The 23427-nt window shown below is 39.2% G+C and overlaps 1 protein-coding gene across 9 annotated transcripts in view; it reads left to right on the top strand.

Moving 5' to 3' along the window:
* FAM172A (family with sequence similarity 172 member A) overlaps positions 1-23427 on the top strand; it is a 256784-nt gene that overhangs the window by 144453 nt on the left and 88904 nt on the right. For all 9 annotated transcript variants that reach the window (XM_048932063.1, XM_048932070.1, XM_048932061.1 and 6 more), the window contains one exon: positions 13635-13754. In XM_048932063.1, the coding sequence (XP_048788020.1) occupies positions 13635-13754 (120 nt within the window). The remainder of the gene's footprint in view (positions 1-13634; positions 13755-23427) is intronic.

Below are 23427 nucleotides of genomic sequence, written 5' to 3' on the forward strand. Positions count from 1 at the left end.
GAACCTTTTGTTCTGATATCCTGAGAATTACATTTCCTGGCTTTAGCATTTGTGCTAATTTAAAATACAGCCAAGCTGTCTGTTGTGTAGTTAGATGTTTTGAGTTGTTAAAAGATGACACTACTTTAGAAGAAAAATTTGTAGTGATCTACTGTCTAATAATCTAAATCGTCCATGATGTGCTGCTGCTGCAGTACCAAAACCTTCACTGGCATGACAGAAGAGTGTACTTTAATAATTGTTGGTACGAGGATGGTGCAAGTTCAAGTCAGAGGTAAAATAAGCAAGTCTGGTGGTACACCAGGATGAAAGATTATTTCCTGGTATACCTCGGTGCCACATAAAAATGATGGAAGTGGGCCTAAGCAGTAAAACTGAGAAGCAGAATTAAGGCTTGGATAACTCAACATTCAACTTTTTACAGTTCTGGGTCAGAAGATTATTGAAACAAAAACCAATAGAAAACATGAATCTGAATCTGGGATTGTGTTTGTCATTCATGTGGATAATTATTTTATACACTAATGACAGTTACTTCAAATACAGTTAATTATAGTAGGCTAACACTGCATATTAAGGCACTTCAGCAAGTCTTTACAACTGTGCAATAAGTAAATAGCGTATCACTTTACTTAAAGCACTGAGCACTTTCTTCCTTTTATTAGAAAAAAATCAAATAGCTTTGAGGCTGTTAAATCTTCTTTCACTTAAAGAACCACTTCTGACTGTTTGTAATAAATAGAGACAAGAATATCAAAAAGAAAAGTACAGAATGAAGCTGTTCTATTTTGTTTAACACATACAAACTCTGTTGCAGAGATTTTACAGCCTATCTTTGTTCTCAAACCAAAACTGTTAATGAAAACACGAAGTTGTTGTTTTACTTAAATGTGTTGAAGTTTGTTAGATTCATTGTTTCCGGTGGTGAGCAAAATCTGCATTTTTCTTGGCCAAAACTCTGTTTTTCTTGCAATGGCATGGTTAAAAAATGTCTGTTTCTCATTACAACATATAAACAGATTGAAAGAATGGGAAAGTAAAATACTCTTTGAGTACTTTAGGAAACAGAAAAAGAACACTTCTGTATGACTTCCATTCAGAGTTTTTGAATGGAAGTTTTATTAATGCTTCAAAATAAATAGTTTTAATGTTAAGAAAAATTCAGGTATTCGTTTAAACTAGGAAATCTTTTTGTGTGTATTTTACTGAGGCAATTCTTTTTTGTAGAAGTATTGTATTCATTTTTAATTTGCTTTTTGCTACAATCTATTAATTGTCAGAAATATGGCTGTTAGAGAAGACAGCTGTGAATATATAACCTGATGATCTGTTTTAGCAGAGTTCTTTTGTTCACATAATTCAATCACATAAAAGACCATCCTTGGCAATCGTTTTGTTACGTGAGACAAAAATATGTTGTGGGCAGAATCTCAATTCGCAAAGTTAAATAGAAGTGGGGGGAAAAAGATGGGTGTGAGGAGATAATAGATGTAAAAAAGGAAAACAATGCATGTAAAACGCAGGGCTATGTACAAGCAGTATTGTACTGAAATGCGCTGCCCCAGGCTTCTGGTATTTTCACCAGTTGCAGTCTCATTCACCTAACTGCTGTAATAGTCCTTTAAATTAAACAGGGTATGTACGTCCACATGCTCAGAGCCATGGCACAGGAGCTGTTGTGCGAGCTGTGCAGGTATTTGTCAGCCGCTTCCAGACGAAGGTGCAGACGGGGCTGGTCTGTTACACCTCCGGTCTGACAGCTTCCCCGTGCACAGTGTTCAGGCTATTTGCCAGCACAAAAGATGCTGCTTCAAACGCTCAGTTCCATTGCTTAAAACCCTGTAAAAATCTGAAATTCAGTCAGAGCGAAAAGGGAAATTATTATTAGTTATTTTTTCTCAAATCAAACTTCCTTTGATTCATTTCCCTCCTTCCTCCTATTCTCTTCTCTTGCACCTCTTTCCTCTCCATGAGTCAGCAATGTTCTTGTCCTCAGACTAAAAAAGAAAGGTTTCATGTTTGTGTCTGCATTCTTGTCTTAATGATAAAATAATTGGCTTAGATGACTCCTAAAATGTCTATCAGTTTGGAAACAGTATAAAGAAGCTGCAGATATTTAGGGACATGATCAGCTTTGAAGGAAGGCTTTTAGCTGTTTACTCCCCAGCCCACCAGAGAGAACTGCCCATTAAAAAAAAAAAAAAAAACAGTTATGCAGTTATGGTTTTGTGCAGCTCCCAATGATGCTCCCAAGGACGCTTCTGTAAGAAAACAACTCTCTGAACGTATCCTGGAGATGGCAATCCAGAGCCACTGAGAACCTGATTTTGTCTGATTTTTCTTCTTTTCTCTCTCCTGCACTTTACCAGAAGACAGTTGGGTGGTGATGACAGTACATGCCAGACTCCAGCAGAAGTAATAACAGGGAAATCCAAATTGGAACAACAGGCTGACAAAGCTGTCTTACAGTGGTTGACAAGCAGATACTTTAACCAGGGAGATGTTGCTGTAATAACGTTTGCAACTTAATTAATTTAGCCTGAGATACTTTATAAACAGTAATCCCCTTCAAGTTGTAAAGTTGAGGGGGGAGTGGGTTGGAGGAAGAATTTTCCATCCCTTGAATTTTGTAACAAAAGTCTGAGGAGATGGAAAGTGTGCTCAAAAACAAATGGAACACAACAGTTTTACAGCAGAAAACACTGAGTACAAAGAGACCAAGTCTGTGTGGTGTGGAGCCACTGCAGATTTCTCCAGGTGAGCAGCATTTGCAGGTCCATTCGCAGGCACCGCCCTCCTGCTGTGGGGTGCAGGCCAATCCCCAGCCCCAGTCAGCAGGGCTCTCATGGGCCTTGCATGGCGCTGCATGGGCTGCGCAGTGACTGCACAGTGCATTGTGAGCAGCCTCCAAGCTTCACGCTTGGTCGCTGATAGAGATTTGAGTGCTGGCCTGCTTCTGTGTGGCCTGTCATGTGCTACTGTGTCACCACAGAGCGTGGCCATCTCTCTGAGGAGGAGTTGCCAGAGGCGCTCCTCCCCGGCCTGCCTGCAGAGAACCCTCTATATCTCTTTGTAGCAGGCTCCTCTCTGCTTCTTTCTACACCGATTTTCAGCCAAACTTGCTGTGTTTGATTTTCTGTTTACATGCAAATCAGTGTCATTTCACCTGCAGCAGGGTCTTCTGAAAACTCATATACATTCTGGTTACACTTGTGAGGCCTTGACATGGCAGCACCCTGCCGGCCTCCTGTGAAGGTTGAGGCGTTGCAGGGTCAGCAATGCTCTGCTGCGGCTGAGACCACAGCACTGGAGTGAAGAACAGCTGTGGGCTCTGCTGATTTCAGTCTGTGACTTCACACCACTGTCTGTATATTGAAATGTTATAAATTGAGGGCTGGAGGCATGTGCTGTGGCTAGAAGGTAGAAAGAGAGATGTGATGCCCAAGGTCAGTTTGTTCCTCAGAGGTGGTACGAGAGCTCTGCAAAGGGGAGGAGAGAGGAGTTTTGGTTTTGTTTTGTTTCAATTTAGAAATGGCTCCCAGTTTTTTGTCATGAGTTATATTAGCTAGATGTGTAGCTATAGAAAGCTCTTCTCTACCTTGGAGCTGGCTGCTTTGCTCTTCTGTGCAATAAAGATGGATATAAAGAGGAAAAGTAGCTCCCTCCTACTGCCTGGGGCAGAGGTTAGGATCTACACTCCCTTCATTCTCACATATATATATACACATATATATATATAGCTCTGAATTTTACTTCCTGGCCACCATCACCAGGGGAAGCCCAGATTATGTCTGAAGTGGGAAAAGTGGGACACAGTCTGAAGTCGTCTTGGATTGTAATTGCAGTGGGAGCTGGGGAGAACATGGGCCCAGGGGAGGAACCAAAACACAAAATGCAAAAAATAAGTTAACTGCTGATGCGGGCAATGGCTGGAGCTAAAATTTAGTTTCTGCTCAGCCAGCCCATTCCTGACTGACAGGAAGATGTAAGCACTGCAGGAGCACAGACTGTCACATGTGGACTCCAAGACACATGAGGCTGGGACACATGCATGCCAGCTTCCCTGCTTGAAGTAAAACACTACTGTTCACTGCAACTGTTGAGGGTGTTACGCTGACAGCAGAGTGAATCTTGGCATTTTCATAGGAAACAAAAGACACATCTGGGGTATAATCTGCAATTCATCCAGTTTCTACCAGTGGACTCTGCAGCCTCTGGAAATCTAAGCAGTCATCTGTTTTCACCCCTCCTGCTATGTATCTCTTTGCTTTGAAAGATTTTTGGGAGGTTGTCTCTATAAATGTATAGCTCATTGTGAAAATAATCTTGCTTTCCCTTCCTCTCAGAACCAATGGATTTGCCATTTACCTGATGCCTTTCCCAGATGCCTTTCTGAATTGGAAATACCTGGCTAGGCCTTGTCAGTCTGAAATAGATAAAACTTGTCATTTTGAACTGAGAACAGAACCTAATCTTAAGTCTTGAGTTGTAGCAAAGTGTGTGTATCACTCTTTCCTCTTAGTCTGGCTTCTGAACCCCTTTTGATCATGGCAACAATTTAGATATGTTCTTACTCTGCCAAATACATTTTTGTTTCACATCTTTTATTTGGCTATTAGATATGCCAGACATTAGATGCTTCATGTAATATGTACTCATTTACTGGGTCTGTCAAGACTGTCTGCTTTGCTGATAAATTGTCTTGAGTTTTGGGGGTGGGACTATACTATAACTTAATACAAAGTGGATTCGACTGCAGTCCATAAGACTTCTAGTCTTCCTTTCTGTGGCTGACTGTATGCACATAATAGCTTTATTATTAAGGCTTCATAAGCAATATTGGGAACACTTCCATCACTAGCCCACTTCACAAAGAAAATAGGCGCGAGAAATTACACAGAATCACCTCAAGATCTGAGAATAAGACTGAGATCTGTAATAAGAAAAATTCAACCGTAAGTCACTTTGCCGTATTGCTTTCAGAAGGTATGTACCAAATAATAACCTTGGCTATGCTATTTATGTCTACAGTTCCATATCTGACCTGACTGAACTAGTGTGATACCTGGTATCTACTTTCTCAAAAGCAGCCACTGCCTCCTGCCAGACTATATATCTTGCTCCCTTCTTAGAAGTTGTCCTTAAAAGATAATATAGTCTTTTTATTTCCCCAGTTATTCCTATGAGATAAGCAGAGGAGGCTTGTGTTTTTGTATCCAAAGGCTCTTGGTTTAATCCCTGCTAAGGTCATAAGGAAAAACACAATGTGACTGTTTCTGAATGCATATGAACGCAGTTGTTGAATAAAATAACTCCTTTCACCAGTAAAGCATTTGTATCATATTTTGTGGAACCTTTACAAATATAACGTTCTGTGTTTCCTTAAAACTTCACCAGATTTTGGTAGCCATGAACACAGTCTGCCACCTACATAACTGATATGTCGTGCTGGATTTTGTTATTTTAATGTGGAAAGTGTGAAAATAAAACCTCCCTGGCCATTTCTTTCTCTCATGCAGTCTCCCTTCTGCTCAGGATGCAGCAACTTCCTTGCCCCAGTGTTCCATTTTTATTATTGTTTCTTCCAAATTCTGCTATTAGCGTGTGCTAACCTGAATTGTAGACGCATATTGTTGTACTAAAGATTTGTTACAAGATGGTAACAATTTGTTACCATTGTCTCTGCTCCTGGCTCCTTCTCTCCCAGTTGCCTCTGCTTTGCCACTGAGACTACCCTGATATTGTCACTTTCATCTCCTGTCTGCTGCAGCCTGCTTTCATTTTCCATCATACGGCTGGACTAGCCCCATTGCAGGAGGAACTTGGAAGGGCTTGCTGTCCTTCTTGACAGTCCAATCATTTATGAGTACTGCAAGAGCCAACCCATATTTGTGTGTGTGTATTTTGTGGTATACAGATTAATGTTAGCCATTCCATAAGTAATTAATATAATGTCCGCTTTTATCCTCAAATCAGGCATCTCATAGGAAGCACTTCTGAAATACCTGTGAAAGAGTTCTTTCAACTTTGTGACTAAAAAGGTAGAAAAGAATTTTTAGCAGGTAGGGCATACTGGAATTCCTTCAGGGTTCAGGTTTTTTTTAATGACCTGAAATAGACCCTTTACAGTAGTCTTCTCTGCAGACAGTCTTGCAGGAGAACAATGAGATCTTCCACTTTTTTCTTGCTTTTGGTTTCTGTTTTTTTCCCTACATTTGTCTTCTCCATAGCTGCTGTTTCTGGGGAACAAATCATGTGCTGGCTGTGTTTTTGGTTCCAGATTTCTTGCCCTTCAAGTCTCTTTTCCATCACTGATCCTTTCACAGAATCGTAGAATCACCAAGGTTGGAAGAGACCTCCAAGATCATCCAGTCCAACTGTCCACCTACTACCAATATCTCCCCACTAAACCATGTTCTTTATTACAACATCTAAACATTTCTTGAACACCTCCAGCGACAGTGACTCTACCACCTCCCTGGGCATCCCATTTCAGTGCCTGATCGCTTTTTCAGAGAAGAAATTTTTCCTGCTACCTAACCTAAACTTCCCCTGGTGCAACTTGAGGCCATTCCCCCTAGTCCTATTGCTGGTTACACAGGAGAAAAGTCCAACCCCCAGCTCACCACAACCTCCTTTCAGGGACATGTAGAGAGCAATAATGATCTCCACTGAGCCTCCTGCAGCTGAACAATCCTAGTTCCCTCAGCCAAGAAGGGAACTGTTAGAGTAGGGCTGCAGCAAAACAGGTGATGGTGCAGTAGAACATCAGGACTGTGAGGGAGAATGTGAAGACAGGAAGAAGCAGCTATTCTTAGTTGAGCCTAACATGTATAGTTATGGATTATTACTGAGTTCTTTAAAGGACTTAAGCATTGTTTTTAACTCGGTTAGTATTAAAGCAAATGGCAGTGTTCCTCCTGACTTAACTGGGTACCTGATTAGACTAGAACTACAAAAATTGTATCTGGGCAGTAAAGTGAGCTAGGATCCTTCCTGTTAATTTCTCTTCAATATTTGCCATCTTTGCATTGTGCATGCATATACATACAGATGTCTGTATGTGTGTATACACATTTACATGTGCATATATATTCAAGGGCTGCTCCAAAAGCAGTGCATTGCATTTTATTATGTTGGTCCTTGATGTCACAGGCAGATGTTGGTGGTACGGCAGTAGAGGTGGAACATTCCCACCAGTATCCCATTACATGTTGTTGCTGTGTGACAGATGGCAGCAGAGGGGCAGTCTGACAGAACGGCATCTGACATGGAAGTGTGGATGAAGCCAAGGTGTGTCACTGAATTCCTCCATGCAGAAAAAAAATGGAACCCACTGACATTCATCAGTGCCTTATGAAAGTTTCTGGAGACCAAACAGTGGGTGAGAGCAGAGTGAGGTGGTGGGTGGTGCGTTTCAGCCTTGGCAACAGCAACAGATTGCTACGTGTGGCATACAGGCTCTTGTTCATCACTGGTGAAAATGCATAGCTAATGGTGATGACAGCGTTGAAAAACAGTGTTCTGCAGCTGAGTATTTGCTCTATCAAGTGGTGATTTTGTGCTCTTTGTATCTGTTGTAGTTCCATGGAAATAAAATGGAGGCATTACTTTCAGAGCAAGCTATATATATATGGTTTTGTAAGTTTTAATTTCTAGTCAAAGAATGTTTGCAGTGACATCCATATAACTTTTCTGGGATCCACTGTCTAAGAACACTACAAAATTGATGCTGGTGTGAGTCTGGTTATGATAATGAAGAATTGTTTACCAGCAGGGAACATGCTATATTTCTTAGCTGTTCATTTCAGAGCTACAAACGTATGATTTTCTTTTAAGAGAACAGAGTCTTCTTGTACAGAAAATTGGTCTTTCATTGTACAAAAAATATCAGTGTTAGCCAGTCACCACTGAAAACACATTTCATACTGTATGGTTTCAGTGACAAACTGCTACTTTTCTGGGCTATATTTTTATATGGTTATGTTTACATTATATATAATTTTTATTTCGGTGATTTTCAGAAGTGTGGAGTGCATGCTAAAGTTTCTCTGCCCAAGTCTCATCAGAGCAGCAAGAGCTGTGTACAGTTAGAAAAGTCCTGCTTGTAGGGAATGATCAATTGCACAAGATCTGGAAACAGGAAATCTGAGCTTTCCTCTTATCTATGCTTGAAACCTAGTGTGCAGTTCTGTTCTCCCATATTTAACACATGTACCATACTTGTTTACAGTAGCTCATCTAGAAGGATTTGTTTTGCTATGATAATTGGTAATTATAGAAGCCACCTTCAAGTAAATTGTTGAAAAGCTATTCAGTTGTATGGCATATTTCCCTATGCGTACGCATTTCCCTTTCTACTTATTGAAAAAAATGTGATTCCAAATCGTTAGTTTAAAAAAACAATGACTTTTCAGAGAGCTGTTGCCTGAGATTAGAACAAATTTGATTTTCATGATTCAATTTTTTGGAGTTGAGATGAATCTGAAGTGGAGGAAGGGATCCGAGCTGTCTTACCTTAATAAAGTAAATAGTGTTTCAGGCCCTTAAGCTCCTGCCCCATTTGCAACTTTCCAGCAACAGGTTATTTAAAAGAGGAAAAAAAAAAAAAAAGAAAAAAAAAAACCTGTAAATTTTGGCATTGAAACAGGAAATATGTGAACCTGTCACAGTAAGCAGTCTCAAAGGCCAAGCTGCTTTGCAGGAGCTAATTAACCTTAGGAAATAATTACCCAAATATGCAAATGTTGTTTAGATAATTCCATGTGTTATCAACTCAGGTAGTCCATCATAACTGCAAACCTTGCAATGTCTAGGTGTTAGAATCTGGCATAGTTGATAAGGCTTGGGTTGCTGCATCACTTCAGCTTGGTATTTAACAATTAATGACTGTGATATTATATTAGTAAATTCAACCTGTTTTTGAAAGCAACATAACATAACACTGTATTCACTGTATGCACAGTGCTTATCAGGTACTCCTAATGGCTCTAGCCATTAAAATGTTATATACCTTTCAACTCAGCGCTAGCAATATTGGGAAAAATGACAACCCGAAATATGCGTTCTCTCTCTCTGCTTCTTTGCACAATGAATTGCGAGAGAATTTACCCACAAGCATTTGTTTTGTTTCACAGCTCCTAAACTATTACAGGGAGAATTTTAAAGGTGCAAGTCTGTTTTTTGCCAAGCAAACCTCTTTTTGAAATGAGATTAGGAGCAGGATGGTATAAAAGAGTGTTTCTGTTAGCATTTTGTAAGCTCCAAGACAAAATAGGAATGAGTTACTGAACAGAAACGAGAGACAGCCAGCCAAAAAAGAACACAAAGGTAACAAAGAAAAGCCTCAGAAGACAAGAAGCCCAAAGCAGAAAGTATTTATATGCGGACTAAAGGGCAGGGCTCTTCCACTGCCCTTCACCAGCAAACCATCGTTGGCAGTTCTGTATACGGGGCAAGGGAGGAATGAGGGAATGCCAGCATGCCCAGGTCCCTGTGAGCCAGCCCAGCTGTGCAGGTCGGAGCAGCCCAGGGCTCTGCTCACCCTGCCAGAGCTCCAGGGAGCACAGCTTCCTCTCTGCCTCCATCTGATGCTTCAGGCAGCTTGCGGCTATGGAAGAGGTTCTGGCCCTGGGATATTAAATGGCTTCGTATAGATGAGGAACATTAATTTATTAATCAGTGTCATATTATTTTTGTAGACTGTGCTAGTAAACTGTTTTATTAAACTTTTGATATTAAAATGAAAAGCTCCATATTAGCCATTTATGATCATTTTTTGAGTGATAGCTATTTGGTTTAAGAAGTGAAGACTTTTCTATACATAGTTAATAGACAGTGTTTAAAAATACTGCGAAAATTAAAAAGGCCTTTTATCACTAGAAAAAGGCATCTGTTCTTAAGGAAGTGTTTGTGAATACTCATTTCTACCACATGAAACAAATTTTTACTCTGTTTGCAAAGGCTTGATGATCATTTCTCATTGAAAAGGAATATATCCATGTGGTAAGCACATCTTTTTAAGCAATCTGATCATTAACTGGACCAGGACTATGTGGCTACTTGCATTCTGTATTATTTTTATGGGCACCATATTACAGCTAGTTTCAGAAACATATTCCTCCTCTAGCCTTCAAGAATAGGAATAAATATAATGTAAGCAATCTGAAATACCTTGGCAATACTTCTCTTAAGTGATTTTAACTCCTTTTATCTCTGAGGTAATTTTCAGTGGATTCTGCTGTGTGCATGTGTGACAGGTGTTCAATATCTAATAGTCTCCATAGTGTTGGTAGTCACCAGTAGTAAATGAGGTATATTCATTCTAATCTTAGCAGTAAAAGGGATTGAAATATAATAGTTATTAAGAAAAAGACATGGACATCTTTTCATTTATTAGTGAATTAAAGGGTAAATCTTATCTGATAATATTCCATTTAAAATGGAGCCACGTAAGATTTTTCATGATGTGCAAAGCTTATGCCTCCCATGTTCCATTCACCACCTGAGCAAGCCCAGGTGCAGGAGCAGAATCACAGCATCAGAACTGCAGCAGCCTGACAGCTGTGTGTTTTAAGGTTACTTTGCACTGGTTATGTATCACACAGAGGCCTTTTTCTAATAAGGTTCTTAATATTTTTTACTTTTATATCTTCTTGTATATATCTGGGGTGTTGAAGACCCTCAGCCATGACGCTGAGCAGAGCTCCAAAAAATCAAACTAGTTATTTAGACATAGAATTACTGGTTGCAGATAACTGACTTCTAGCAGCTGGAAATCCAAGTTCAGCTCTCGTAGCGCTTTTCCACCTCAATCTGTTTTACAAATGAGAATGCATTAAGCCTCATCAGCCTTTTGAGTCACATAATATGATTTCTTCATTTCTTTTGTACAATCATATAGATAATTATGCAAAGCACGGCCAAGAGACCCTAAGTTTATGAAATCATTTAAGGTGGTATATAAGTGCATTGTATTTAGCTGCAATGAAAAGAAGGAAAGCAACAGCTGCCTGAAACTGTCACCTCCATATTGAAACTGCAGTATTCAGCATCATAATTTAACCGAGGCCAGGCAGATATATTTAATCCTCAGGTCCTAATGGATAGAAAGCAATTCAGTATCCTGAGGAGACTTGCAGTACCCCACAGTCTGCTGTGCCCACTTACATGGCCAGATGTTTCTTGTATGGACACGGCACTGGTTTATTCTCCACCCAACTTGTTTAAAGTAGTGGCTTGCTATGAGGAAAAAAAAAAAAAAAGCAGATGCCATGAAGAAAGGGCTTTACTTTTAAACATATACTGCTCCTCCAAACTCCATCTTTCACATATTTCTGCCCCTTACCATGTGGCAGAGTGAGTATAGCAGTACAGCTTATCCTGCCTTTTTTTTTTTTCTACCAGTAACAAAGGAGTGTGTAGTTACAGTCTATAAGTAACTAATTCCAGTTCATTTCTTTTTGTTTTTATAAAGTTCTTTGTACTGGACTGTGAAGCTGTGCAGTTAATGATCTGGTTTACTTGACCACTGGTTATGCTTTAATTGATGCAGGTTTTTCAGGCTGAGTTTTAGAATCCTTTAGAAGCTTCTTGCTGCTGTCTTAGTCTTGTGGAAATCCTGAAATGGTGTGCTTCTCCTGATGGCAGCACAGAGAATAATAATTACAGAATGTATGAAAACACAAAGTTAACCACAAATAGCCTTATATTTTACTTAGAGTATTAAACCACGGTTTTATACCCACACAAAAATTCCTGTTACAGGAATTCATTGTAACATTATTATTAAAAAAAAAACAAATATGTTTCGCAAATTTACTTAAAGTAAAAAAATTCTAGTTTAAACTGGTCATTTAGAAATTCTCCCTATGTTCTAATGTGCCTTTTCCTTATGTATCATATTTAGAATATATCCCTTTTCCTTAAGAAACATATGAGGTTTTCTTTGGCTTTATCTTACTAACTAGCCTGCTAATCATATCTTCCATATGAAATTTCTTTTTAAAAATGTACCTCATGAAAGGAGGGGTCTTTACCTCCTTCTTCTATCTTTACAATCAAATTTCAAACTCTGGTTGAAAGAAAATAAGCCTTTTCTTGTGTTGAGGTGGCTTATGGTAGTTAACACAAATTTATTTGAAACTCTGTTATAGGCAAGTGAAGAATCTGTCCAGAATTAAATTGAATATCTTTACTGCTTTTTGGCAAATATGATTGTAAAGTTGTAATCTCTTCGAACTTGGGAAAAAAAACTAAGCACATGACTCTCTGTAACGCTTTTGGTCCAGCTCGATGAGTATTAGTAACTATCTCATTCTTATTTAGGATAGTAAACTAGGCATGAAAATAGAAGTAAAAGCCTACATCCACCAAGTTATTTAGTTGTCTGTCTTCTCACTCATGTTCGACAACCGTAAGAGATTTAAATTTCCAAAATTGTATTCTAGAATGAGACTATGACTTCAGCGTTCTTTATAAAGTTACAGTTGTTCATACAGTGTAATTATCACTTTAATTCCAGTGGCTTTTGCTCGTTTGTACTCTATTTTCCCCAAGGAAATGGGGCTTATATGATCTGTCAGTGTCTTCTAGTGATATGAAGGCACTGGTGGAGAAGAGCAAAGGGATGCAAATATTAGGAAATTACATGACCTTCACTGAGCAGCTCTTCCTGGCATAAAAGCTCTGGAGCTGGAAAATGTCTGTAATGTTGTGCTGCAGAGGTGTGAAATCCTGGTGGGAGGCAGGAAGTAACTGAGCATCAAACTCATGCCACCTGAGACTAGACAAATTTGAAGTGATGCCACAGACAGCCTGATAAAGAAGTAAAATACAGAGGACTAAAGGGCTTTCTGATCGTCTCAAAGGTAGAGATAGCACTGCACATCCCCACATGTTTGAGGACAGTGCACTAACATCAGTGTGAATGATTACAGTGCTTTCAGTGGCTCTGTGACTGACATCCATTAGTTATTGTTCAATAACAAAAAACAGTCCTCCAACTACCAGAAACTCTGACATAGTGGCTAATACGTAAGCAGTCAAAACGTGGTTTATCTGCCCTCTATCTCATAGTCCACATTTCAAAACAAATAAAAACAGCATTTCAAAGAGTTGTTGCAAATACCCTAGTTGTTACTCTTTGGCAAATTTCCACTGGAGCATAATACGAAAAAATTCTAAAGTCTGAAATCATATTTATCTTGTTCATACTCTTTTTATTTGTTTTATCAGACTAAGAGTTAACTACTTTAAACAAACCATCAGTGAGCAAATATTTGACAAAGAGTTGTCAAAAGAATGAAAACCAGAGCAGTGGCTCATAATTTCTTTGAATGCCTCTGTTTAGCTGAATTGCCATCATGGTATTTAGACAAAATTTTGCAGATGCATAATTTTCGTTGTATTTATTAAAATAAGTAACAATAAAACAACAGTTTTACTGCATTTAAATTGCAATCTTAGATTTCTTTTATTTGGACAAATGAATCTGCTCATTTTTGACACAAGAGTATTATTAGCTTGAATTTTGTTTTAACAATACATTTTAGTGTATGGGAGAACATGTTACTTTTAGACAGAATTGCCAGTTGCTAACAGGTAATTGTTGCAAATGTGATTTTTTTCTGCAGGATAATGGATCTCCAGAAGAACATGCAATTTATGTTTGGGACCATTTTATTTCCCAGTCAGCAGCAGAGAACGTGTTTTTTGTTGCTCACAGTTATGGAGGACTTGCATTTGTAGAGTTGGTAAGTATGCCTTTTTCATTGCCTTCTTTCCTGAGGTCTTCCACAGATTTTCAAAGTTCTTTGTTATTATCTTCTTCAAACAGCAGTTTAGGAACAGTTTGACCAGTGTTCACATACAGGTCTATAAGGTTTTCTTTGAATCTGGAAGATCACTGCATAGACCTCTGTTGCTGAGTTAGACAGTAGGTTCCATGTATCCACTAATCTGAAAAACTGTGGGAAAATAAAGCTCACTGAATCCTTCTTTTTCAGATTCTGTAGTAAAGGTAGGACTCAGCAAGTTTCTGGTCTGTGGTTAGAGAGGCTGGAGGTCAAGACTGGGAATAAATAACAATTTAATGCTAAGTCATAATTAATAGATGCACATTCTTCTATGTAGCTGAATGTGAGGAGAGATTTGGAGGTTTACATGATTTTGCAGTTTTTCCACAAATGAGTTCAGAATCTGGTGGAAAGACTTTCTTCAGTTTAGTTAGCTCTGGATAAACCCTGCTGTGACTTAAGCTGGGGAGAATTCTGGGCAGTCTAAAGCTTTCCTACCCTTGATTTTATGACTGCTGAAGATCCATCTTTTTCGTCAGTTTTTTTGGTCTAATCTCTACAAGGCAAAGTTCTTCACCTTGTCTAAAACAGAAAGAATTCACCTGGTCAATTTATCATGCATGTATAAAATAATGTAGGTGTGGTCATTAAATTGTAAAATACTGATGTAATCAGGAGATGCTTTACTGAAGAAAACTTTAAAAAGAAAATCCCTGTTTTTGCGCTCAAGAAGTTAGTTTTATAGAAACAGAAATTAGCTGATATATATGTAAAACTTCTGTCTACAAAATATTCAGAGAATCATAGAATGGGTTGTGTTGGAAGGAACCTTTATATAGGCAGGGGCACCTCCCATGAGACCAGGTTGCTCAAAGCCCCATCCAGTGTGGCCTTGAATGCTTCTAGGGAGGTGTGTAAGAATGCAGATAGGTAATACTTCAGTTAGTTTAAGAATTTTAGATTTTTATTAACTCTTTCCATTTGTTGAAATTAAGGCCGCTTTGATTGTTTCTGTGTTTCCTGAAAAATATTTTTAAAACTAAAGAGTATAATGTGTATAGATTTGAAACTTGAGAACAGCTCTGCTGATCATTATCCACAGGTATTTTATTACCATGTTAGTAAGTTCTCTCAAAAATAAATTTTAAGAGACCAGATTAGTAAAGATGATTAACTCCTTCACTGACCATAACTCCGGGCAACAGTTTTTTAAGCTGGCTGTGTTGTGCATGGTTGATGCTCCTCAGACACATGCAGAGCAGGAAGAATCTGTTCTGCTATCTTCTCTTTCATAAGCTGTGATTTTAAGCTGACGTGTGTTTCAACCTAGGTTATTCTGATGTACCTTATCTTTCGAAAATGAAATGTTAGCAGAATTTTTTTAGACTTTGTGAAGCCATGTTGTGTAGGTGCCTGGACACCTACAGATACATACAGTTAACACAAGGCAGAAATAAAAAATGAGACCCTTCTCACCATTTCCCAAACAAAGCACTTATTTGAAGGAGGCTTGGAGAGCTAGCAGGCAGAGTTTTTCCATCACATTTCAGTCAGTGGCTTGAGGTGGCATGGGTAACAGATGACCAACGTGTCATTCCCATTTTGCCTGTTTCTCTTGTCACACTGGTGGATATTTCTTCACTTTTGTTCTACTTTAATATGAAGCACGCAGATGTTTCAGAACAAGACTTGACTTCTGACCTTGGGGCTTCCAGGGTCAGGGTGCTCAGGGCCTGTGAAATTATCACAAGCTGAGCTAAAGTTTTTATCCATCACAGGAAGTAACCAGTAAGTAAGAAGTTAAAAAGGATCTTTGTCAGAGAGACAAGATGGTCTCAGTAAGGGTCAGCTTCTGTAGTCTGCTGTCTCTGCAGGAGATACATGCCTGAGAGGAAGAATATAATATATAACCATTGGCACATCACATATCTGTCATGCAAAACTGGACCTGAGAAGTATATTTAATGTACCCCAATTGTTTTAGAAAAAAAAAAAATCAAAGGATATTAACACCTGGTTCTGGTAGAAGTAGTTTGAAGTCAGTCTTCCACTGAAAGGAGTTTAATAAAATAATATATACACTTAAGCAGAGGTGAGGTATAAGTGAAAAAAATCTTGAACTATTTTTTCACAGTGTTAGTTTGTGGGATTTTATTTTGTTATGCTCTCCTTTCTCTTCAACTTTATATCCATATGAGCTTTTGCAATTACAAAAGAAAGAAAGAAAGAAAGAAAGAAAGAAAGAAAGAAAGAAAGAAAGAAAGAAAGAAAGAAAGAAAGAAAGAAAGAAAGAAAGAAAGAAAGAAAGAAAGAAAGAAAGAAAGAAAGAAAGAAAGAAAGAAAGAAAGAAAGAAAGAAAGAAAGAGAGAAAGAGAGAAAGAGAGAAAGAGAGAAAGAGAGAAAGAGAGAGAGAGGGAGGGAGGGAGGGAGGGAGGGAGGCAGGAAGGAAGGAAGGAAGGAAGGAAGGAAGGAAGGAAGGAAGGAAGGAAGGAAGGAATGGAGCAGCTGATGACAAGTAAGTATACTGAAGTATACTGGGGAAGCAGTACAGTACACTGAACAAATATGTTTTTGTTCACTTTCTCTCATGCTTTGTTGGGGCTAGATGATGGGGGTAGTATAGCAGCTGCACCATATAGCAGCCACACCACCCCTACACTTGCTATACAAGCATTTTGGATCAAGCAATCTATAGCAGTGTAGGTTACAGAAGTTACAGAGACCCTCTGCACAGCTGCTCCTGACCCTGCTCCTCTTACAGGATTGTCTTGTGAGGCACATGGCTTTAATTTGGAGCAGAGGTTTATGCCTGGGCCCGGTGCGTTTGATTGCGTCTTCAGGAAGAAAAAAAAAAAAAAAAAGCCAAAAAGACAGAAAAGTTTTGATTCATCGATTCATTGAGTTTTCAATGAATCTTTTAAACTGATTTTGCATGTTTGGTGCTGCTAGATCTATCCCAGTTATTTAACATTGTCTCAACCACCAGAGATCTTAAGTTCATCACTTCCTCATTGTGTAAGGCACTTGATACAGAACTGACACATTCAAGTTAAGCAAAGAAGAAACCTGATATGAAGCAGTGGCTTACTGATGGAGTTCAGTAGCATGATGTGGGCAAATCAAGGCAGAGCTGCTGTTCAGAAGCAGCACAGGAAAACTTTCAGCCTTGTTAAGGGCAGAAGAAAGTCCAGGTGCTCCTTTGTGTGCAGTTTCTAAGGGAAAAGATACAGAAAAAACAGCTCAGCTCTACCTCTCCTCTACTCGTTGGTTCTCCACATCCAGCGCTGGAATGTAGGTACCTGCCACTCATTTTGGTAAAGAAACCAAACTCACAACAAAGCAACTGACCAGCAGTGGTGAAGTCAGTAAAAAAGGAGAAGCATTTTTGTTTATACCTAACAAATGGTCTTTGCTTTGAATTTGATCTTACAACAGAAGTCAAGCTATGGTTTGGAATTCCTTTATTAAATAAGCCAGTAATACTTGGCTACAATTTTCAAATGTATGCCACATCTAATATTTCATTTGGTATTTGCAACTTTTTGTTTTCATGTTTGTGGCCACGAGACGTTAAGAAGAGCAGCACAGATCTATGACATCGTAAGTGAATGTACAGAAACTGTTATGCAGATACTGCAGTGTAGGCACACATTTTCTGTACTGTACTGAGTTGTAGACTGCTGGAGAAATAATTGAAAGTGATTGAACATGTGTGGGAAGTAAAGTTCCACCAATAAATGTAGTTAGTTATATTGTTTATGGCTTGAATTACAAATGCTAATTATAAACCATATGCTAAAATGCATCTTTATATTTAGTGATTAAAACTTTGTGTAATTCTGGTTTGAAAGTAAATGCACATCTAATAATATCTAAATGTAAATTACTTTTTAAATACACAGCACTAAAAATAGTTGTGTTGGTCACTGTGTTGCGCTAATTACTGATTTTAAAAATCTCAAAACATGATTCATGAGCACACCTCATCTTCTTACTTCTCTAGCCAGTGTAGTCAGGGATTTATTTTCAGAAGCAGATTGCTGTAGTTGATGGTAAATCGTGGAACTTTCCCAACTCCTGGCTTATAATAATTTTCTGAAATTTAACAGAAACTGAGAATTTCAAGTTGATGGAGTCAATTTTATATTTAGTTTACAGAAAATAAGTTTCTGGTACAACGCCTCCTGTGAGTTTTTCTGCCAAATTTTGCAGGTTTACAATTATTTCACTTTAAAAAGAATGTTTTCCCTTGTCATTGCCTGCCTGAAAGACCCTCACAGAAGGAGGATAAACTGTGCAGCAGTGCTTACCTGAGTCTTGTGACCACCCAGCACACATCCAACTACAATTCTAAGTCCTGTGTGCCAATAGAGGTGGAAGGAAGTGGTGGGCCTTAGAATGCTGTATGATATTTAAAACTATCTGTGTTTGTCATTATAGAAAACGCTCATGACAGCTACTCATTTCAGAATCATGAGTACTGTTAAATCTAAGCTCTCAAAGTTGTCAGGTAGTCAGTATCAAGGAACCTAAATTAAAAAAAAAAAAAAAGTGGAATATTCCTCCTCTTTGCCTTGTATATTCTTGAGACCTTAGGCTTTGATTTTTTATGGGTGTACTCAGCACCTAGATATCCAGAAGTGTACCTTTTTGGTTCTGCAGTAACTCTGTCATTGTGGTTAAATTATATCTTTGAGTCAAATGTCATGATAATCATGATGAAATTATGAAAATCGGCACCGTTATCCCCAACTTCCATCATTCACTTTAAAATACAAAGCGAATGTGATATTATTAAATAAAAGGAAAGTCATTGTCTTTGAGTAAATGAGAAACTATTCATTTGCCAGCCAAAATGTTGGATTGCACAAAGGTGTATTTTTGAGCAGCTTTGTTAAAGTGAGTACCCTTAAAACACACACTGTTCAGTTACTGCACCCACTGTAGAGTGCTAATTCCATCAAAATCAGCCAATTTTGTCAATTTAAAATAATTTTAGTCTCATCATTTTGAGAAATGACCTGCAATAAGCTGCCACTGTGTTTTGTTGTATTGTGCTGAGTACAGTGAGGAGACCTGACCTTATCTGGAGATAATAGGTGTCGTAATGATAGCGATGATAAATGGATACCTGCTGGACTACCTGGGAGTCTCTGTAGCTGCACCACTGTTCTGGCACAAGCAAAAGGCTTAATGACTTGGCTGTGAACGTGTCATTAGCTTTTCATTAATTTAATTTTCTGAAATTTGAAATGGAATCATTTGTTTATTCAGATCCTTATTAATTTATTTTTATACACATTTATTTACTTATTTACTTAGTTATTTGGGTCAAGAACTGATAAGCATTTATTGGATACTATTTATATGCAACTCTTAATACCCCTTCCTGACCTATTAAATTGAAATAGATCTGCTGATATGCGGCAGTAATAATAAAATGTAATGGCTGTAAGTATGGGAGAGAAGAGGAGCCGAGAAGCAAATGTGGAGACCAAGATCCATATTGGAGGAAACATTTACTTGTTTTAGCTATATTTTGTTAATAGACAAGTGTTTGTTCATCTGAAAAGGGACAAGCAAGAAATGATGGTGAATGGTGAGGCCTAATGAAGAAAAAGCACTGAATTCTGTAAAAAAAAGCTGAGCAAGGATAAGGTTGCTAGCAGGTTTGGTGGGATTGGTTTTTGGATTTGTGTTGCTGATTGTCACAAAAACTAAGTGTGCAATAACGAAACTGGCCCATGACATAAAGTAGTGAAGTTACCATTAATACTCAGGATTAGAATTTCTATAGTAAGAGAAATTAAATGAAATAATGCAAACTTCAGGATACATGTAACAGCTAGCCATCTGGATGCATATATAAACTGTGATTCCATCAACAGAAAACAGCAAAGATGGAGAAGCACTTGGACTTAATCAGCAATAGCTGTAAGTGAATGACCTGTTAAAGCAATAGAGGAGGCAAATGTGATTTGTTCGCTCTTTCTATCAGGGGAAGAGAAATATTAATGCTGGCCAGCATGCTGGTGAGATTTATCTCAGATAATTTGAGGCAATTCCGATTAACCACACTGAGAAAGATTAATTCCAGCTGGAAGAGATACAGAGAAAAAGTGTCAGGGTGCTCAGAGCGATGGAGAACCCATTTCAATAGAAAAGATGAAGAACTCAATTGTGTGATGTGATGCAGTGCCACTTGGATGTCTTACCTGCCCTGAGCACCAGGATCAATATTGTCGTAGAAACCATGCACACACCCTCCAGGCTTATCGGTCTGAAAAAGAACTGTGTAATTTGCTAATGCTTTTACATTAACTTTGGTAGCTTCTGAAAAAAAAACTAGGTTCAGGTGCCTACACTGTGTTCTGCTACATGAGACTTTAAAAAAGCACATCTTGTTCAGCCCAGCAAAGGAACCCTTAGAGGGATTGATAGCACTCTTTAAATATATCAGGAGAGTAAACAGCAGGGAGATAGAGCCATTTAAGCCCAAGAACAATGTTGGCACAGGAACAAATGGATTAAAAGTGGCCATGAATAAATTTAGGGTAGAATTAGGTCTTTCACCATTAGATCAGGAAGGCCTATTTGGGAACAAGAGGACTGGGACAAAATTCCTACCCAGCTAGACACACATGTGAGAAGAATTATGTGCGTAATTGACTGGGACAGTCAGGCCTTGATCTGACCCAGGAGTCTATGTTCTTGTGAAAGCAAGCGTGTGCAGGTGGCTATTTACAGCTGCAAACAATTGGACCCACTTTGGATTAATTTTTCTACAGATGGTGCCTCTCTGGCTCCAGGCTTACTCCATGGCCAAATTTCCCACCTCAGACTCACAGAACACTTGAGTTTGATCCAAAACCAGATCAACCCCCCTAAATGCCAGTGTTGGCAAACAACTTTATTTTTTTTCTCCTCACTTGTTTTTGGACATAGTGGACTTGTTTTTGCCAATGCTTTTTGAAATGTGTAAGTTTCAGCTTTCAGTAGAAAGCAACAAGGATTGCAGATTCAGTTGTGAGTGGTTACAGTAGTGAGCAAACGAAATGGATGTATCAGAAAGCACTGAAGTGTCTTAATAAGTGTCACTGCCTGCTCTGTTGATTGCAACTTCTTATCATGTTTGGCTGATATATACACAGAAGCATATGTATGTGTGTATATTCTTTGCCCTCTCTAATACAGGGCATATAAACATTTTAGACAACTGTTGAGTTTTCCACTTTCAGCCTAAGTAATTAAGCCAACAACTATGCACTGATATCATTATTTCCCATGCTACCATGTATTATTATCCATTTGCACTGCGGTGACAGTCACATATTAGTGCCTTATCCTGAAGAGTTTGCAGCCTAGAGACTCTTAGCAGGAAGAGGCAGAGGAATGATGAACAATCACCAAGTAGCCACAGCTGCATTTTCTTTTTACTTTTTTTGTTTGCTTTAGATGCTGTGTAGGCATCCAGTTTCTTTTTAGTTCAATGCCATCCCTCTCAGCCTTACTATGGGATGTCAGGAGAGGATCACTAAAATAAAATCACATCTCTCATAAGAGCTTGTTGTGCTGCCTCTTTGAGAGCAGGACTCAAATTATGAATATTCTTCCCTACTCGTTACTTTGCTCTGGATAACTTTCTCAGCCTCATTACTTTTTGCTTCATCTTAATCATTTGCTAATTTAATATCTCATGCTTCACTCAGCTCAGTCCATGGTCTGCGGGCTAGGAGTATATGTGGCCCATCCCTGCTTCTTCCAAAAGGAGAAGGGCAGTGTTTCATGGCCCAGAACGATACACTGAATGCTAATTGCCTGCACCACCCATCATTACTTTACATCTCATTGGTCATTTCATATTAATTTTCTAGTTTGACACCAGAGTTGGAAGGCTAATTATAAAATGAATGAAGAACAGGAGAAGGGTAAAAGTTAGAGTTAGTTGGAAGTCAGTTTATTTGGAAATATATGTTCATTGTTGTAGGACAAGGGCAAAACACTTTCTGCATTTTCCTACAGTGATGTTTTTAGAGACACGTGATCTCAGTAGTTACATATTTTCTCAATTTCTCTGCATTATCTTACATTCAGTACACTATACAGTGAGCTGTTATTTTTAGATTCTGGCATGAAGAGCTTTCTGATCTTTCTCAATTGTTCTCGTACTTCCATCCCCTTGTATCTGTAGTTGCCCAGTAATTTACATAAAACTAGGTCTTCCTTTTTTCTTTTTATTTTTCTTGCATTCCTTTCTGAATATTTTCAAATATTATTTGTCAACATTTCTCTTGCAGGTTGCTGAGAATTGAGCCCTATATTGTAAGTGTAGTTTTTACAGCCAGCTGAAGGCTAACTTCAGCACTGTTCTGCGCAACATTTTGGTCAACGCAGCCAACGCAGTGTTAGATTTTTTTTGCGAAGTTGCTTTGAATATGGCACCCACTAACATTCAGAGTTCCCTCATAGTATTTTAGCGTTCTCTTTTTCCCTTTCCCCAGTCATATCAAGTAGATATGGAATCAAGTAGATGACCTTTTTTTCCAAGAATATTATATCTCATTCTTCCAAATTAAATTCATCTACCTTTGGTACACAGGATGACAAACTAGACTGTCATAATGATCCCTTTTATGCTACAAGTCCATGAATCTTGGAAGCTTGTTTTTATATTTCTTTCATGCCTTGCTTCTCTTGGCAATTTCTCCCACTTTAGTGTCACCTGCAAATTTCATTAATCCCATATCATTAATGAGGATCACACAGAATCACACACACACACACAGAATCACCCGGGTTGGAAGGGACCCCAAGGATCATGTAGTTCCAACCCCCCTGCCTAGCAGGGCCACCAAACATACACATTCAGATCAGGTTGCCCAGGACCCCGTCCAACCTGGCCTTAAACACGTCCAAGGACGGGGCATCCACAACCTCCCTGGGCAGCCCGTTCCAGGGCCTAACCACTCTCCTAGTAAAGAACTTCCCCCTAACATCCAACCTAAATCTTCCCTCCTTCAACTTAAAACCATTTCCCCTAGTCCTGCTGTTGTCGGCCCTTTTGAAGAGTTTACTCCCCTCCTGGGTGTAGGTTCCCTTCAGGTATTGATAGGCTGCAATGAGGTCACCCCGCAGCCTTCTCTTCTCCAGGCTGAACAAGCCCAACTCCCTCAGCCTGTCCTCATAGGGGAGGTGCTCCAGCCCCCTGATCATCTTAGTCGCCCTCCTCTGGACCCTTTCCAAAATCTCAATGTCTTTCTTGTACTGAGGGCTCCACACCTGGACACAGTACTCCAGGTGGGGCCTCACAAGAGCCGAGTAGAGAGGGACAATCACCTCCCTGTCCCTGCTGGCCACCCCTCTCCTGATGGAGCCCAGGATCCCATTTGCCTTTCGAGCTGCCAGAGCGCACTGCTGGCTCATATTCAGTCTCTCGTCCATCAGGACCCCAGGTCCTTCTCTGCCGAGCTGCTCTCAAGGACCACTCCTCCCAGCCTGTACAGGTGCCTGGGGTTCTTCCGGCCCAAATGCAAAACCTTGCACTTTGCCGTGTTGAACCTCATCAGGTTCACCCGAGCCCAGCCCTCCAGCCTGTCGAGGTCCCTCTGAATGGCATCCCTTCCTTCCACCG

This window comes from Lagopus muta, chromosome Z, assembly GCF_023343835.1.
Source record: "Lagopus muta isolate bLagMut1 chromosome Z, bLagMut1 primary, whole genome shotgun sequence".
Classification (NCBI taxonomy): Eukaryota; Metazoa; Chordata; class Aves; order Galliformes; family Phasianidae; genus Lagopus; species Lagopus muta.